We start from the raw sequence: 16,775 nt of genomic DNA, 5'->3' as shown, positions 1-16,775 counted from the left end.
CTTTAGTATAGTGGTATATCCTTGACCTAGTCTAATTAAATCAACATGTGAAACCATAAAACAAAACTTAATGTGTTTTATAGAACCCAGAGCCCCTCTGTTGTCTTAGGGCAGTGGTCAGCAAACTCATTAGTCAACAGAGCCAAATATCAACAGTACAACGATTGAAATTTCTTTTGAGAGCCAAATTTTTTAAACTTAAACTTCTTCTAACGCCACTTCTTCAAAATAGACTCGCCCAGGCCGTGGTATTTGGTGGAAGAACCACACTCAAGGGGCCAAAGAGCCGCATGTGGCTCACGAGCCGCAGTTTGCCGACCACAGTCTTAGGGTGCACCTGGTGGGACTAGGTGGGTCCTGTCCACTCCTGGCCAGTAGAGGGCAGGACCATGCAGTTTATGAGTGTTCTCCAGGCTGTGGGTGTCAAGTCGGTTTAGTGGAAATAAAGTAAAAACTGCTCAGTGCTCTATTTTATTTACCAATAAAATATAGTTTACAGAGAATGCTTGTGCACTGTTGGTGAGAATGCAGATTGGTGCAGCCACTACAGAAAACACTACGGAGGGCCCTCAGAAAATATAAAAATGGAACTGCCGTATGACCCAGTGATTCCACTTCTGGGTATACATCCAAAGAAACCAAAACACGAATTCGAAAGAGCATGTGCATCCCCATGTTCGCTGCAATGTTATTTACAAATAGCCAATGTGGAAGCAACCCAAGTGCCCATCTATAGACAAATGAGTAAAGAAGTGGGACAGCCCTGGTCGGCGTGGCTCAGTTGGTTAAAGCATCGTGCTGTGCACAGAAGGGTTGCGGGTTTGATTTCTAGTCAGGGCACATACCCAGGTTGCAGGTTCGATCCCCAGTCTGGAGGCAGGCAATCGATATTTCTCTCTCACATCGATGTTTCTCTCTCTCCCTCTCCCTCCCTCTCCCTCCCTCTCATTTCCTCTCTCTTTAAAATCAATAAAAACATCTTCAGGTGAGGGTTAAAAAATAGAAGTGGTACATAATACAATGGAATATTACCTGGCCATAAAAACTGCACGACTTAACGTCTACCTTTGATCCGAGACTTTCCCCTTGCTGAGGCATCTGGCAAAAGAGCTGATTGTTTCTAAACAAAGCACAACTGAAATTTTCTGGAATGTTCTAGGCCTGGGAAATCACAAAGAAGACCTGTGCATACACCAACCACACGGTGCTGCCCGAGGCCTTGGAGCGCTGGCCTGTGTCCATGTTTGGGCAGCTGCTGCCGCGGCACCTGGAGATCATCTACGCCATCAACCAGAGGCACCTGGACGTGAGCACTGGCCCTGCTGGCGGGGGGGGGGGGGGGGGGGGGGCAGGCTGATGGGCTGCACCGATGGCCCTCCTGTGTCCCCACACCACTTCTTGAACCGAATCGCCTCTGTCCAGCAGAGGATTTTGAGATCTGGGGGCTGTCACTTGGTAGAGCTGTTGGCTAGTCCCCACACCTAGCCCCTGCTAGATACATGAGAGTTATGGATTCAAGTCTTTTTTTTTAAATAAATATATTTTTATTGATGTCAGAGAGGAAGGGAGAGGGAGAGAAAGAGAGAAACGTCCATGATGAGAGAGAATCATTGATCGGCTGCTTCCTGCACGCCCCACACTGGGGATCGAGACCAAAACCCTGGGCATATGCCCTGACTGGAAATCGAACCATGACCTCCTGATTCACAGGTCAATGCTCAATCACTGAGCCACGCCTGGGCATTCAGGTCTTTTTAAAATGCTATTTCCTCGTGGGGTTTGGATTTAAGTGTCTATTCTGGTAATGCCAGAGATGACATAGCAGCAACTGGGTGATTTGGAAACAAAGTCCGTGTTGTCTTTGTTACCTGCAGAAAAGGAAATGGTACAAACATAAAGTCACATGGCATGGCTTTAGCCCCGCTGGTCCTCTGGTCCGGCCGCTGACAGACCCGCTCAGCCGAGTCCCCTGGGCTTCCCTGGGTGATGCAATGTGGGAGGATGGGCCCTTAGAGGTGCGACCAGGGCATGTGAGTGCAAGTCTGGGGTGCAGCAGCCCCAGGATTTTCTTGAAGGAAACCAAACTTCCCTCAGGGAGCCCCTGGCCCGTTGTGAGACCTCCTGCTCATGCCTCTCTGTCTTGGCAACAGCAAGTGGCTGCCCTGTTCCCTGGGGATGTGGACCGCCTGCGGAGGATGTCTGTGATTGAGGAAGGAGACTGCAAGCGGATTAATATGGCCCACCTGTGTGTGATCGGCTCCCATGCCGTCAACGGCGTAGCGAGGATCCACTCGGAGATCGTGAAGCACTCTGTGTGAGTGAGGCCGCTGTTGGTCCTGGGCTAGGGCGTGCCTCCTCCCTGACCCCACACCTGCCCATGTGCACGGTGGCGGAGGCATGTGGCCCTGCTCCACACCATTGTTGTGCTGCCCTTGTGGGCCATGGCTGGCCTGCCCGGCGCACCTTGGCCGACAGGTGATGTTGAGGGGCTGAACCTGGTCATCGCCAGTGGCTCCTGTTCTCTACGTTGTGGCTCTGCTCCTGGAGCCTCTGCCGCTGGCCAGGTGCCAGGAGGGCCCCACAGGGACGAGTGTCCTGCCTTGGACCGGGCGATGGTCAGGGTGTGATGGGCAGTGGCTGGTCACTGGGAGAATGGAGGAGTCCTTAGGTCAGATCCCCTGGAAGTGGGAGGTGATCCTAGAGCCCCTCCTTCCACCCTCACACTCAGCGTGCTGGGCGGGCCTCGGCCAGGTCTGTGCCTGGGGAGACGCCTCTGTTCCTGGCGCCTGCCCAGAGCCTTTAATCCTACAGCAGACTTCTCAGGGGGAGGGTGTCCCCATTCTCCACGGTCGTGATCACTTCAGAAGAAGGCCCGGTCCTGCTGCTTGTGAGGGTATAGCTAGCCGCCTCTGCACAGCGGGCGTGGGGCGCACGGAAAGGCGTGGGCTGGGTGTCCGCCACTCTCCGCGTGTGCGGTGATGCTGGCTGCTCCACCTTCTCTGGGAAACGGAGCAGGAAAATAGCTTCAGGACCCTCCCGGGCATTTCCTCACAAGGTCCTCATGCTCTTCGTGCTCGCCTTGCTCAGAACACAGCATCTGTCACCGTGGCCTGTCTCTGTGGTTTTAGCTTTAAGGACTTCTACGAGCTGGAGCCAGAAAAGTTCCAGAATAAGACGAACGGCATCACGCCCCGGCGGTGGTTGCTCCTGTGTAACCCGGGCCTGGCTGACACCATCATGGAGGTGAGGCCGCACCTCCGAGTGCACAGGGACGGTGGGCACCGTTAGAGCCACACCGCCGCCCGCGGGTGTCGTCAGGCCCATGGCGAGTGGGTGCTGAGCGGGCGCAGACGGCTCCTGTGTGTGGCCCAGCAGTGGCTCTGGATGGGAGTAGGTGGCGCCCAGCTGCCGCCCACCCCCCCCCCCACCCCCCCACCCTAGCATGGGAGCGCTGGGACAGCCAGGACAGTGGTCTCCGGGCCTGGGGCGGGTAGTTCAGAACCGAGGTCCTGGGGTTTCAGGACGGGCTGGGGTGGGGCCACCCGGCCAAGCAGCAGCCATAGGCCAGTAGCCAAAGAGGTTTTGTGAGCCAAAGATGTGGTAGTTCCTGGACTTGCTCAGGTGCTCACTCGGGAGGAGGGGAATGAAGCTTCCTACCTGCTAGGTGTGTGCGAGGCTGTGGGGCAGTGCCTGGTGAGGGCCGGCCGTGGGGCACTGCCCGGCAGGGCTGTGTGTGTGTGTCAGGGAAGGACAGAGAGTGAGTGGGAGGCATGGGTGCCCGAACGGGAGGACAGGTCCCAACACGAGCAGAAACCACGTGTCCCTTTACCATTCTCCAGAAAATCGGGGAGGGTTTCCTGACGGACCTGAGTCAGTTGAAGAAGTTGCTGCCCTTGGTCAATGACGAGGCGCTCATCAGGGAGGTGGCCCAGGTCAAGCAGGTAGGCCCGCGTGCAGCCAGCCGGCTGCCTCAGACCTAGCACGGCGCCAGGTCCCCGCCTGCTCTGCGTGTTGGGGCCCATCCTCTCCACTGAGCTTTTCCGATGAGGACCCGACTGACCTCGGCACCAGCAGGGGGCGGGCGGAGACCCCAGAGCAGCCGGGAGCACCCCGTCTTCACCGGGCGTTCTGTAGGAGAAGCCGGTCAGAGGGCAGTGCTCAGGCCTGTGCACCGGAGCCTCCCCCACGCAGCCAGCCTCAGCTTCACAGGCCGGGTGGCTGAGACTGCAGACCACGGGGCCGCCCGATGGAGAGTGAGGACCGCCCCTGAGACGTCGTGTGTTCCCCCGGCGGCCTCTGTGCTGTGCCCAGGATCAGCCCCTCATTTTGAACTCTCACCCCTCCCTCTTCTCTCCCCAACTGCCCACATCTGCCTCCTTTTACACCACATTCACTGGTCCCTCTTTATTCTGCTTTTCTTAGGCTTTGCTTTTCTCCAGGTTTGCTTTTTGGTCTAGTTTTGCATTTATTTCTACCACTGGTGGTGGGTATTCACTTTCCGGATCATGCTTCCCCCACCCCCACTTTCCCTCACACGGCTGCCACCCCTCAGCCCTCAGCGCTGGCCTTCAGACGTCATGGCCCTCCCCTGGGCAGCAGCGGGCGTCCTGGGAGCCCCCCTGTGCCCCTCCGACGAGGGACAGAGATGCCCTCAGCAGAGTCGGACACTGCGGAGCTCGTGTTCCTGGGAACCGTCCGTCCATCTCCTCTTCTCTCCCCAGGAAAACAAGCTGAAGTTCTCTGCCTTCCTGGAGAAGGAGTACAAGGTGCGGATCAACCCGTCCTCCATGTTCGACGTGCACGTGAAGAGGATCCATGAGTACAAGCGGCAGCTGCTGAACTGCCTGCACATCATCACCCTGTACAACCGTGAGTGTGGCCTCGGCTCTCGCCCGCCGGCGCGTCCTGGGCCCGGGCCTCTATTCACGCAGTCGGGCAGCCGGGGGCCTGTGCGGGACACCGCGCGCTTATGTTAACAACAGCTTTATGTCTGTGCGCTCAGTGTCAGAGTAGTTACAGGGAGTGAAGGTGAGCTGTCTGTCTGACGGGGGGACAGGCCTGAGCTCCGCGAGGCAGGCAGACGGTCAGATGCCTCAGAAGGGCCAGGGGTGGCCCCGGGTAGTCACATGGGCCCGGCGTGGGGAGCTTCGTGGGACTCGGAGGCTAGGCTTTATGTTCGGTTCCGCTTTTATTTTAAATTTACGTATTATCTCTCTTAGACTTGAGTTGTTTGGAGAGATTTTACTTATTAGAGGCACTTAAAGTATACTTATAAAAAACAAAATAGTATCTATTAAATTTATACATGTACCTTTAATGGTTAAAGCAGCATTTCAATATTAGGAGATTGGAATCAAAGACCCCCTAAAAGTAAATATGAATATCATTTGGTAGTTTTATAAATATTATAATAAAACCTTAAGGAATAACTTAGTTTTTAAAGTTTCATAATGTAATAAAGTGATTAATTTTGAAAACCAAAGAAGCACAAATACTCTTCAAGATAGAAAGCCGCTCTCAGGATCATTAGCGCTCCTGTTGCCAGTAAGACTCGGGCCGAGGAACCTGGGTCCTGGTGAGACCCCTGAGTAACAGGCTTGAGTTCTGAGCTCTGACCCCGATCCTTCAGAGCAGGCTGCAGGGCGGACCTCCTGTGTGGCTGAAGGAGGTGCTTTACCACAGGCTTCCCTGGCCAGATGCTCCTTCGTGGAGACCGCGTTCTGCCTTCTTTGCCATGTTTTCCTTTTGCAGTCATGAGTCTCTGCCCTTTAGTTGTCATTTCCTCAGGAATGTCCGAGTCCCCTCCCTGACCCCAGTTTACGAGCAGCAGAGAAGTCACTGGGCGCCACTTTTTTCCTCCCACTGTGGCCCCACCGGCAGTTAGCGGTCTCTGTGTCACCTGTTCTGTGTGCCTTTGTGCTTCCATCACGCACTGCCCCTGCTGTGCTTGTCAGCTGTTAACACGTCCTGTGATCTCAGCTCCTCCTCACTCACCTGCCTGCACGTGTGTGTGTGTGTGTGCGTGCACACGCTCTGGTGCTTCCTCCATGAGTACAGCACACAGTGTCGACACTCCGCTGTCCTCATCCCTGACATGATTTTGGTCATAGTCTGCGGATGAACACATTCAGTGCCCAGCAGTCCTTTTGCACAGCCATCCTGCCTGGACTGCCCTTTAGTTCACAACACTGCTCCCATGAACTGCACCCCCCAGCTTCTTGCTTGTTCTTTCAACATGAAGGATGGTTTGAAGGTGACATTTTCAGTTCACTTTTTTCCACTGAGTATCTTCTAGGTCCTGTGCTCCTCTGTTTGGAGGGTGAGTTCTGGTGTGTCTTGGGTCTATTCAGGTTTTACCGTGCTGTGTCTGGGTGCTGGCCGCTGTAGATCGGTTTCCCTCATGCTCGGCTACTCTTTGAATGTGTTGATTGCTATCTTGCATTATTTCTAGGAAGTTTTCTTGAAATGTATTTAAAACATTTATTACTGCCACCGTTTTGGTTTTCTTCTGGGACTCCTGCTACGTGTGTGTGTGTGTGTGTGTGTGTGTGTGTGTGTGTGTATGTGTCTTGCCTGGTGATTTCTCTCGGAACATCTAAAGGTATTTCCTTCTCCATTAGGTTCTCTGTGTTCTTATTTCCATCCTCTGTGTGTGCTGTGCTGTGAGTCTCCTCCCTCTCAGCTTCTCTACTGAGGCTGCACTCACATGTGGCAGTTCTACCTCTGCGCTCCGGGTTCTGCCTCTGAGCTCCGGGTTCTGCCTCTGCGCTCCATGTTCTGCCTCTGAGCTCCGGGTTCTGCCTCTGAGCTCCGGGTTCTGCCTCTGAGTTCCGGGTTCTGCCTCTGAGCTCCATGTTCTGCCTCTGAGCTCCGTGTTCTGCCTCTGAGCTCCGTGTTCTGCCTCTGAGCTCCGTGTTCTGCCTCTGAGCTCCGTGTTCTGCCCCTGAGCTCCGGGTTCTGCCTCTGCGCTCCGTGTTCTGCCTCTGAGCTCCGTGTTCTGCCTCTGAGCTCCGTGTTCTGCCCCTGAGCTCCGTGTTCTGCCCCTGAGCTCCGTGTTCTGCCTCTGAGCTCCGTGTTCTGCCAGTTCTTGTTTAATGTGCTCCCGAGTCCTTCCCGTTCCCGAGGTCTTGAGTTCAGCTCTGTGTCCCCTTTCCATGTTGACGGTCATTGCCGGTTGGAGCTTCTCACAGGGAGGTTTGTTCCGTGTCCTGTCGTCTGTGGGGAAGCTGTGTTCATGCTTGTGGTTCCTAGATGAGTGAGCTGCAGTGCCCAGGATGACCGGCAGGAGCGATGTGGGGCTCCAGGCAGCTTCTGGCCCCCCAGGCCTGGTACCTCTCTGTGGCTGCATCTCCTTTGTCTCTTCCAAGTCCACGCTGGCTCAGGGCTCCCTGGCTTGGCTGTCATGGTTTCCACCCCGCAGGCCTCTGTCCACCAGGATATCAGCTCCTCTCCCGAGGTTTCCCGGTGGGGGAGGGGCTGCGGAGGTCAGCCTGCCTGGCGCCGAAGGCTCCTTCCCTGTCTCCCTTGCACTTGGCTCCTCTGGGGAAGACAGGTCTTGAGACCCTTTCGTCCCCAGCCTTGTCCCCACCTACCCCCGTGACCCCCGTGACCTGGCTCAATGGTCTGGAGTTAGCATGTTTTTCCGAGGAAAGTTTCAGTGAAAATGTAGTTTTATTTTTTGCTGTACTTCACGTTATCCTATCTGATTTATGGAAGTGGGAAGATTCAGAAGTCAGGTACAGCTGTGTTTCTACTAGAACATGAAGTCACAGGTTAAAGATCAGCCATCACTCTACACTGCTTATGGCTGGTTCCAGGTCTCTGGTAAATGCTGCCTAGGACTGCCTCTCACCCTTGTATAGACATCACCCTCTCCCCCCGCGCCCCGCCCCGCCACACGCACTGAAATTAAAAACATGTGGCCTGGCGAGGACGCGCCCAGTTTGCTAGGGCTGAAGGTGGCCAGTCCCAGTGGACTATAGTGCCTGACCCCCGTCTGCCCCATCAGGAGAGCTTCAGGATGAGAGTAGGGGGACTTGGGGTCTTGCCTGACACCCCTCAAGGGCTAATGGTGCCATGGCCACAATCCTGAAGTCACCTCTTCCTCGAGTGCCAGTCCTGTACTGGGACCAGACCCAAAGCCGGCTCCTGTGTTGGGTGTTCTGGAAACAGGTGCAGCTTTTCTGGGGCCTTTGGAAGAGTCTGCTCCCGGCTGGCCTTCCTCACGACCCTGGGGCACAAGTGTGAGTGGGATTTCCTGGCGGGTGTGCAGGGCCCAGTGGCCGTGCCATACCCTGTGTTGGGTTGACCTCTGAGGACACTGGTCACCACGGCTCACTTGAATCTCTTGTTTGTCCTGCAGGAATAAAGAAGGACCCTGCCAAGGCTTGTGTGCCCAGGACGGTCATAATCGGGGGTAAGGTGAGGTGACGCCCTCTTTGCTTGATATTTTGCCAGAATGCACAAACCACCACACTTTCCAGCAGTGCCACTGGATCCCGACTTGGGCACCCGCTGCCCACTTGACCGGATGCTGCCGGTGGCTCTGAGCTAGCATGCACTCAATGCCAGGGGACCCCTGGCCTCCACGTGGGCCAAGTCTCCATCAGCTCAGCATTAGGACGGAGCTAGATGGGACCCTTGCCTGCCCAGCACATGGGTCCCCAGAATCCAGGGCAGCCTCCAGTGGGCTTCCTGGCCCCTTCATTTGATGGGGTGGTACCCTTTCACTGCCCTTCCACACTTTTCCTGGCTCTTGGGCCCCAGCTTATACCCCAACCCCACCCCTCACACATACTCAAGCTGAGAGGATGCAGGTTGCTGGCTGCTTCGCTGACCAGATGTGAGCCTGCTCTGGGCTCCGCGGGGCGTTATTTCATCGCATTTCCTGTGGCACGTGCTTTGGATACACGGTTGTGGAATCTAGCGAATCACCGTTAGGCACAGGCGGCCTCATCACTGTGCTCTGCTCTAGGACCCGCCCTCTGTCACTTCCCCCGGCAGCCTGGTGCCATCAGAGTGAGGAGCTCTGGGCACAGCTTCCTATGGGCCCTCAGGTGGGGCCAGGCTCTCCTTTCCGCCGACTCGGGCACATGCGAGGGTGGGTGGGAGGCTCAAGCCCTTCTGTGAGCCACGACGTCAGACAGCCCCACACCCACCCTGTTTGGTCTCTGCCCACTCCCCACCCCCAACTTCTGCTATTCAGAAGCATATTCTAGACATCATGACATTTCATTTGTCAGAATTTCAATATAGAAAATGTCAAGCCTAGAGAAAAGTAGAAAGAATTGTAGGACATTCATAGCTGGACTTCTGCTGGACCGTTTCAGGGTAAACCCAGACACTGGAGCCCTTTACCCCGCAGCCCTTCACTCATCCTCACAGTGATGTCTCCCCCAAACCACAGTACAGACAGACTCCTGGACACCACCACACAAGACCGTTGTCACACCGCCACATTCAAGCGGCAGATATCTTGAGCAGTTTGTTTGAATCAGGACCCCAGCCAGGGCCTAGCACGGCTGCCTCCTAAATCGCTTCATCATAGATTTTCTCCATCTCTTTCTCTTTCCCCTGCAGTTATTTTTGTTATAGAAAGGGGGTGCGTCTTCCCCAGCCTGCTGGTTCTGACTGCCTCCTCTGGTGTATTTCAGTGTGTCCTTTAGCTCCCTTATTTCCTCTACGTTGGTAGTGTTTTCTTTTATCTCCTAATTTTTAAAAACAAGCTTGAGGCTGACGGATGTCTGCACACGGGTGACGTGGCCGTCGGAGACGTGCTCTGGCAGAACTGAGGGAGGGCAGGTGGGCGTCATGCCCGGTAGGGTCGCAGCTTCTTCCGTCATGAGTCTGCCGCCAGATGGAGTGGAGGACACACAAGGTTGCCATGGCCTCGGCCCCTCTGAGAGCCACCCACCTGGACACCCTGGGGCTGCTCAGCCAGACATGGCCTCAGCGTGGCCAGCACAGGCTGCAGTGACCAGCAGTAGTGCTGGCCCTAAGCACAGGCGTGCTCATGCGTAACCCTCCTCCTCCCAGGCAGCTCCTGGTTACCACATGGCCAAGATGATCATCAAGCTGGTCACGTCCATCGGTGATGTTGTCAACCACGATCCAATTGTGGGCAACAGGCTCAAAGTGATCTTCCTAGAGAACTACCGAGTGTCCTTGGCCGAAAAAGGTACCCCTGGGGAGACCGCGTCAGACCAGAAAGCCTGCCCCTGCCGGGTGCGATGTGGGTGGTCGTTGCTGGTCGGGTTAACTCTGCCCTGGACACCAGCTCCCCAGCCAGAGGGGGCCTTCAGTCTAGTATTGAGAGGCTTTGGGGAGCTCTCTGTCCCTCCTCAAGTGCGGAATTGCTCTCAGTCTTGGGTGCTCTTTGTTCTGTACTTTCTCATTCCTGCCCTGATCTCATTGTCCCTCCCCTTCCTCTCTTCTGGGCCCTCAGTTTTTTGTGGTTTTTTTTTTTAATAAATATATTTTATTGATTTTTTACAGAGAGGAAGAGAGAGGGATAGAGAGTTAGAAACATCGATCAGCTGCCTCCTGCACACCCCCCACTGGGGATGTGCCCGCAACCAAGGCACACGCCCCTGACCGGAATCGAACCTGGGACCCTTGAGTCCGAAGGCCGACGCTCTATCCACTGAGCCAAACCGGCTTCGGCTGGGCCCTCAGTTTTGCCTTGCTGCTGCTGGGCTCGCTCTTTTTTAAAAATATATATATATATATTTTATTGATTTTTCTACAAAGAGGAAGGGAGAGGGATAGAGAGCTAGAAGCATCGATGAGAGAGAAACATCAACCAGCTGCCTCCTGCACACCCCCCACTGGGGATGTGCCCGCAACCACTGTACATGCCCTTGACCGGAATCGAACCTGTGGGCTCGCTCTTTTTTAAAAAATAATAATATTTGCTTTTTTAATTTTTATTGATTTCAGAGAGGAAATGGGAGACATAGAAACATCAATGATGACAGATAATCATTGACTGGCTGCCTCCTGCCCCGCCCCCCTCCTACTGGGGATCGAGCCTATAGCCCCAGCATGTGCCCTTAACTGGAATCAGGACCCTTCAGTTCACAGGCTGATGCTCTATCCACTGAGCCAAACCAGCTAGGGCTGGGCTTGCTCTTGCTGGCAGGACGGGTTTCCATTTGGCCTCCCCTTTCCCTCCCCCACCTCCGGCTCACCACCACCTGTTCATTCTCAAGAGCATGGCCTGCCTCTCATTTGGGCCAGTACCTGCCTCTGCTGTCCTTTCTGAGGGCAGCGCGGGTGACATTCTGCTCTACTGAGAGTTCAGTCTGGGGCGGCTCCACCTTAGGGAGCCCTGGGAAGACTTGCTTGGATGTGGGCTGCCATCTGGAGAAGGTTCTGAAGGAGGGCCTGCAGCCCAGTGTGCCTTGGAGCAGGGCTGTCCTTATCTGGACGGGCCTTCCCAGATTGGCTGCTGCCGGAGGCTCCGGCGGGACAGCATCTGCCCAACCAAATGGTGCAAAGCTGAGCCTGGAATTCTGGTGCCGAGGAACAGACTCGTGCATGGTTCAGACCGTGGGCTGCTTCCTGGGCCTTGTCTGAGGGAAGCTGTGCTCCCTCCTCCTGCCAGCTCGGCCGTTCATCAGCACCATCCCTGTGGTCCCACTGCCATGGGCCACGTGTGGCGTGATTAGTCGCTTAGAGCTTCTAATGTTTTAACGGCTGTTTGCTACCCGAAACTCTGGCCCGCCCTCCCCCCCCCCCCCCCCCCCCCGCCCACTGTTATTTGGAGCCGGCTCCTGTGCTTCTTTAGAACAGACCTTGGGAGATGCCCAGTCTGGGGCCTCAGGGCCCCTACATTCCCCTCCAGCTCTCAGACTTGCTGTGGCAGTGTATCTGCTATTATATTTGCTGTGTCATCTGCCTGTGGGGTGGGCCTGCATGGGGGCCAAGATGCCCGTGTCTCTTTATACTGACACCTGGCTTGACCTTGAAGAGGGCTGGGCTCTGGCCTTGCTGGCCTTGAGTGCCTGCCGTTGGGTTAGGGAAGTATCAGCTCCACAGATGAGCTGAGGACGTGGGAGCAGGGATGCCAAGGCAGGTGGGACAGAGGAGGCGCCGGGAACCCACTCCTGGGAGAAGCTGCAGGGCTCATTCCGGGTACAGCACAGAGTAACTGAATGGGAGGAATGCCCCCCACCTCCCCCACTCCACATTTTCTAGGCTTCTGGTTCCTAAGGAGTCCAGATTCCTCTTGAAGTGATCTAATGAGACTTACAGACTTTTTAATAAGACAGAAGTGGTATTGGGGTGAAGGAGTGATCAGACCAACAGGCCAGGACCAGGGACCCACCAGGCTTTGTTTGGGTTCTGTCCCTGGAAGGTTTCAGAACAAAGGTCCTTTGCCACCTGCGATGTTTCTTCCAAGGGTCCCCTCTTGGACCCTCTGCCTCAGGCTGCCCTGGATCAAGAAAGGGAGCCCTTACAGGGGGGTGGGCAGTGCCCAGCCTTGGCCACTTGCAGGGGTGCCTCAGGGCTCTGGCTCGTTCCGGAGTGAGCGCCAGCCTCGCGGGTCAGGATAAGAGAGAAGGGTGTTTCTTGCAGATCCGTGGTTCACGCTGAGTAGTTGGTGGCTGACGTGCCTTCTTGTGCTACCCCCTCGCAGTGATCCCCGCTGCTGACCTGTCCCAGCAGATCTCCACCGCAGGCACTGAGGCCTCAGGTACGGGCAACATGAAGTTCATGCTCAACGGGGCCCTCACCATCGGCACCATGGACGGTGCCAACGTGGAGATGGCCGAGGAAGCCGGGGCCGAGAACCTCTTCATCTTTGGCTTTCGGGTGGAAGACGTCCAGGCCCTGGACCAGAAAGGGTGTGTGTCCCTCCCCATGCCATCAAGGGTGTGGCATCATCCTGGGCACTGCCCAGAGCCCTAAGGAGGGCCGTGAAGGGGCTCAGGCCAGGCCTCTGCTCGTCAGGGTGCATGCCCACCCAGGGGGTGGGGAGTGGCTGTGGGCACTCTGGCCTTGTCTGCGCACATCCAGCTCGGGCAGGAGCTGGCTGCTCTGTGCTTCTCCACAGCTCAGTCGGAGGGAACCAGACTAAGTGTTAAAGAGGGGGAGAGACAGAGGGAAACATCAATGTGAGACACATTGATTGGTTGCATCCTGCATGCACCCTGGCCAAGGATCAAGCTGCAACTGGTACTTGCCCTTGACTGGAATCGAACCCGGGACCCTTCAGTCCCCGGGCTGATGCTCTATCCACTGAGCCAAACTGGCTAAGGCCAGACCAAGTGTTTCCAAAGGGTGGAAGGCCCTGGTCTCTGTCGGGGGAGCCCCCGGGGACAGGGCTCTGAATACTCTTGACCGATTTGTGATTTGAGGCTGGCCCACTGCTGAGATTCCCTGGCCTAATTTTGTAAAATAACCCAGTTGCCTAGGAATAGTTTTAGAGTTTCAGAAAAGTTGCAAGGACTGTACAGCGTGCCATATACACTTCCACTTTTACCTGTTGTTTGCATATCGCTAATGAGTGTGGAACACTGTCAAAATTAACTAACCAATAATGGCATGATGTTATTTTTTAAAGTCCATCCTTTATCTCACCATTTTCCCATGAATGGCCTGTCCTTTAATGTCCCAGGATCCCTCCAGAGCATTCCTCTCTCATCTGTGACAGTTTCTCAGCCTTTCCTTGTTTTCCATGACCTTGGATGCTCTAGGAGTCCTGGCCCAGCCTAATTCTGAGCAATAATGACCAAGAAAAGACAATGTTGCTTAATTGCCTAAAAGCTCCCTGGGGAGTTGGTGAGGCCTCAGGCACCAGCCAGGTAAAAACTCAGATGTCACCTAAAAAGTCAGAACTTGGTCCTTGTCAGCCTGAGAGTACACACCTTACATGCCCTTCTCGACGCCCCGCCTTCAGACTCTTTCCGCCCCATCTCCGAGTACTAGGATTACCCATCTGTTCCGACTTCGTGATGGCCACAGGCCTGTGTCCTGCAGGGTGGAAATAGGGGGTGGGAGGCACAGGGGGTGGGGATACAGTTACAAGTTTTAGCAGCCCTCTGCTGTGGGAACACGATGGAGCCACGTGCACCATTGTACATCCTCAGGGACCGTGGTTCTGTGAACAGTAAGAGGAGCAGGTGGATTGAGTTTGCACTCACAGCACATTGCCATCTCTCCAGGCCCAGTAGCCCTTGGACCCTCTGCCTCAGTGCTAGGTCAGGGAGGGGTGTGCCCGTTGCCTGCCCTAAGGCTGCCGCCTGCAGACACCTGCTGGCAGCCGACTCCACCCGCCTCCTCACAGGTACAATGCCCAAGAGTACTACGACCGTCTGCCCGAGCTGAGGCAGGCCGTGGATCAGATCAGGGATGGCTTCTTCTCCCCGACCGAGCCAGACTGCTTCAAGGACATCGTCAACATGCTGCTGTACCACGACAGGTGGGACCCCCCTCCCCCCCCGTCCTTTGTCCCTCCCCATTGACAGGTCAGACAGCTGGGTTCCCGTGGTGGGCTGAAAATGGCATTGTTGGGGTGAACCCTGGCCTTGGTGAGGCTTATACCCCCTCGCCCCTCCCAACTGTGGCCATGGGCAGGGCCTCAGGGCCTCACCTTGGTCCTATGTCCCTCCCCATTGACAGGTCAGACAGCTGGGTTCCCGTGGTGGGCTGAAAATGGCATTGTTGGGGGTGAACCCTGGCCTTGGTGAGGCTTATACCCCCTCGCAGGGCCTCAGGCCCTCACCTTGAGAAGGTCCCCTACCCCAGGCTAGAGCTTGCAGTGGCCTCTGGCCGCGCTTGGTGTGCTGTGGACGCCCTGGTGGTGGGAACTGCCAGCTGCACAGTCCAGCCCAGGCCCCAGCACCAGCTGACCATCTGGATGTGACAGACAGTGGGGGGAGGGGATGTGTGGGCGGGACTCCTCTCAGGTGGCAGGGCTGGGTCTAAGGCTGCAGCGTGGGCCCAAGGTGACACAAATTGCAGTGTAGTTAGTGTTTTATTACAATGCAATTGACACCTAGTTAACTCGGCTTCGGGTAACCTGGAACAGGTTGGCAGTACCATTTGCCATCATGACAGTTCTTTGCTCCACCCTATTGCTAAAAGTTGAGTCTGGCGAATGCTGAGAATTGCTGCCTATTCCACTTGTGGTTGCTTTGGGGTTAGTTTTGTTTCATTTCGATGACTGCTGTCAGCTGGCTTCAGCCAGACCAGATCATAATCACACGGGCTTTGGTCAAGGAAGGACTTTTAACGGTTCTGTTTCTGACTCAGTTATAAACGGAAATGCTTTTCTGTATTCACAAATCCTGCATTTTTGGGTCCTGTATCACCTGTTCCTGGCCCAGTTAGACCCGAGAACTGACTGCTACATAGAGCCGGTCTCCCACCATCCTGTGCCCTTCCCCCCGGGAGGTGAAAGAGAAGAAACCTCTCAGGTGTGCAGCTCCATTGTAAACACCAATTCCTTTAAAGGAACATTGGGTTAAAGTCAGGTTTTTCAAGAATAGTGTCCCCAGCACAGCAGTGTTGCTCACAGAGCGGCCCCTACAGCCAGGTGGGCTCCAGAGCGAGGCACAGACGGCCGAGGCCTGGTGGCTGGTTTCTGATCTCCCGTCTCCTGTTTCAGGTTCAAGGTGTTTGCGGATTATGAAGCATATTTGGCTTGCCAGGCCCAGGTGGACCAGCTGTACCAGGTAAGGTTCTCAGACCCGAGTTGGTAGGGGCGGCACTGGTGGGGGAGCCTCGGGGCACATCTGCATCCTGCTGTCTAGGATGCTCCTAGGAGGTCACAGTTCAGCTTGTGGCCCAGAGCAGGCACCCGCTGCTGCTTTATCACCTCCCACTTGGGTGTCTTAGCCGTCCTCTGCTCTTATCTGCCTCGCTGGAGCCTTTTGGCTCCTTGGGGTCAGGCTGCCATCCACCTGGCACGTTTCCCCTACAGAGGGGGTGGAGATGGGTTGTTCCCTAGTCTGATCATCCCAAATGGGTGTGATCAGGGGGGCATGAGGAGTGGGTGATCAGCTCAAGAGGACGGGTCTGGTGGGCAGTGCACACAGAAAGCATGTCTAAAATGAGAGTGTGAACACTTGCTTGGAAAGGTAAAAGCTTCGATCAGTAGAGGAGGAACTTATAGCCGTGAGGAGCAGTTTCTGAGGCAGGGATGTTGGAGCCAGTTTCCCACTTGATGGTGAAGGACAAGGAGAGGACATCCCAGGTTTCTGTGTGAAGCGTGTGCCTGGCCCCCCATGGGCCTGGTGTGTCCACCCTGGTGTGGCCCGTAAAGGAGTCCACGCGGGATCTCACGGTGGGAAGACCCAGGCCCTAAGCTGGGGGAGTGAAGGAGGATGTGCCTAGGTGCCTGTCCCCTCCCTTTTCTGGGGTTTTGTGGGTGTCCCACCTGTGCACCCCTCAGAGGATGGCAGTGGGAGGGGACTGCAGAATTTTGGTTTCAGTTAGTTTATTTCCCTAAGTTGTTTAGCAGGTTCTTGGATGAGGCCTCGGACTTGTACATCTGATTTGTTGCCAGTCTCTGCCCCCTGCCATTAGGGAACTGCTGTCTTTGCCCAACAACTCCTGATGTGCCCTCTGCAAAAGGACAGGGTGGGGCCTGGGATATGGTGATGGGCAGGGCTTTGGGAGGAACCTTTGCTTCCCTTAAACTGGGCCTCAAGGAGAGGCCCTTTCCGGGAGGCCCCTCCGGGGATGGCTGCAGTCTGGGGGCGGCTGCTGGGCTCTGAAGAAGACCACTTGGCCATTTCCCTGGGCAACTGGTTCCGCCTGGTAGCAAG

The 16,775-nt window shown here is 55.6% G+C and overlaps 1 protein-coding gene across 1 annotated transcript in view; it reads left to right on the top strand.

Annotated features, from left to right (window-relative positions):
* PYGB (glycogen phosphorylase B) overlaps positions 1-16,775 on the top strand; it is a 41,267-nt gene that overhangs the window by 21,067 nt on the left and 3,425 nt on the right. Inside the window, exons 10-19 of the mRNA XM_079783974.1 lie at positions 1,160-1,306; positions 2,151-2,314; positions 3,129-3,243; positions 3,840-3,941; positions 4,722-4,869; positions 8,363-8,421; positions 10,036-10,177; positions 12,641-12,848; positions 14,291-14,425; positions 15,614-15,680. Of these exons, the coding sequence (XP_079640100.1) occupies positions 1,160-1,306; positions 2,151-2,314; positions 3,129-3,243; positions 3,840-3,941; positions 4,722-4,869; positions 8,363-8,421; positions 10,036-10,177; positions 12,641-12,848; positions 14,291-14,425; positions 15,614-15,680 (1,287 nt within the window). The remainder of the gene's footprint in view (positions 1-1,159; positions 1,307-2,150; positions 2,315-3,128; positions 3,244-3,839; positions 3,942-4,721; positions 4,870-8,362; positions 8,422-10,035; positions 10,178-12,640; positions 12,849-14,290; positions 14,426-15,613; positions 15,681-16,775) is intronic.

This window comes from Cnephaeus nilssonii (assembly GCF_951640355.1).
Source record: "Cnephaeus nilssonii genome assembly, chromosome: 11".
Lineage (NCBI taxonomy): Eukaryota > Metazoa > Chordata > Mammalia > Chiroptera > Vespertilionidae > Cnephaeus > Cnephaeus nilssonii.
This window is presented reverse-complemented; position numbering and strand designations above follow the sequence as displayed.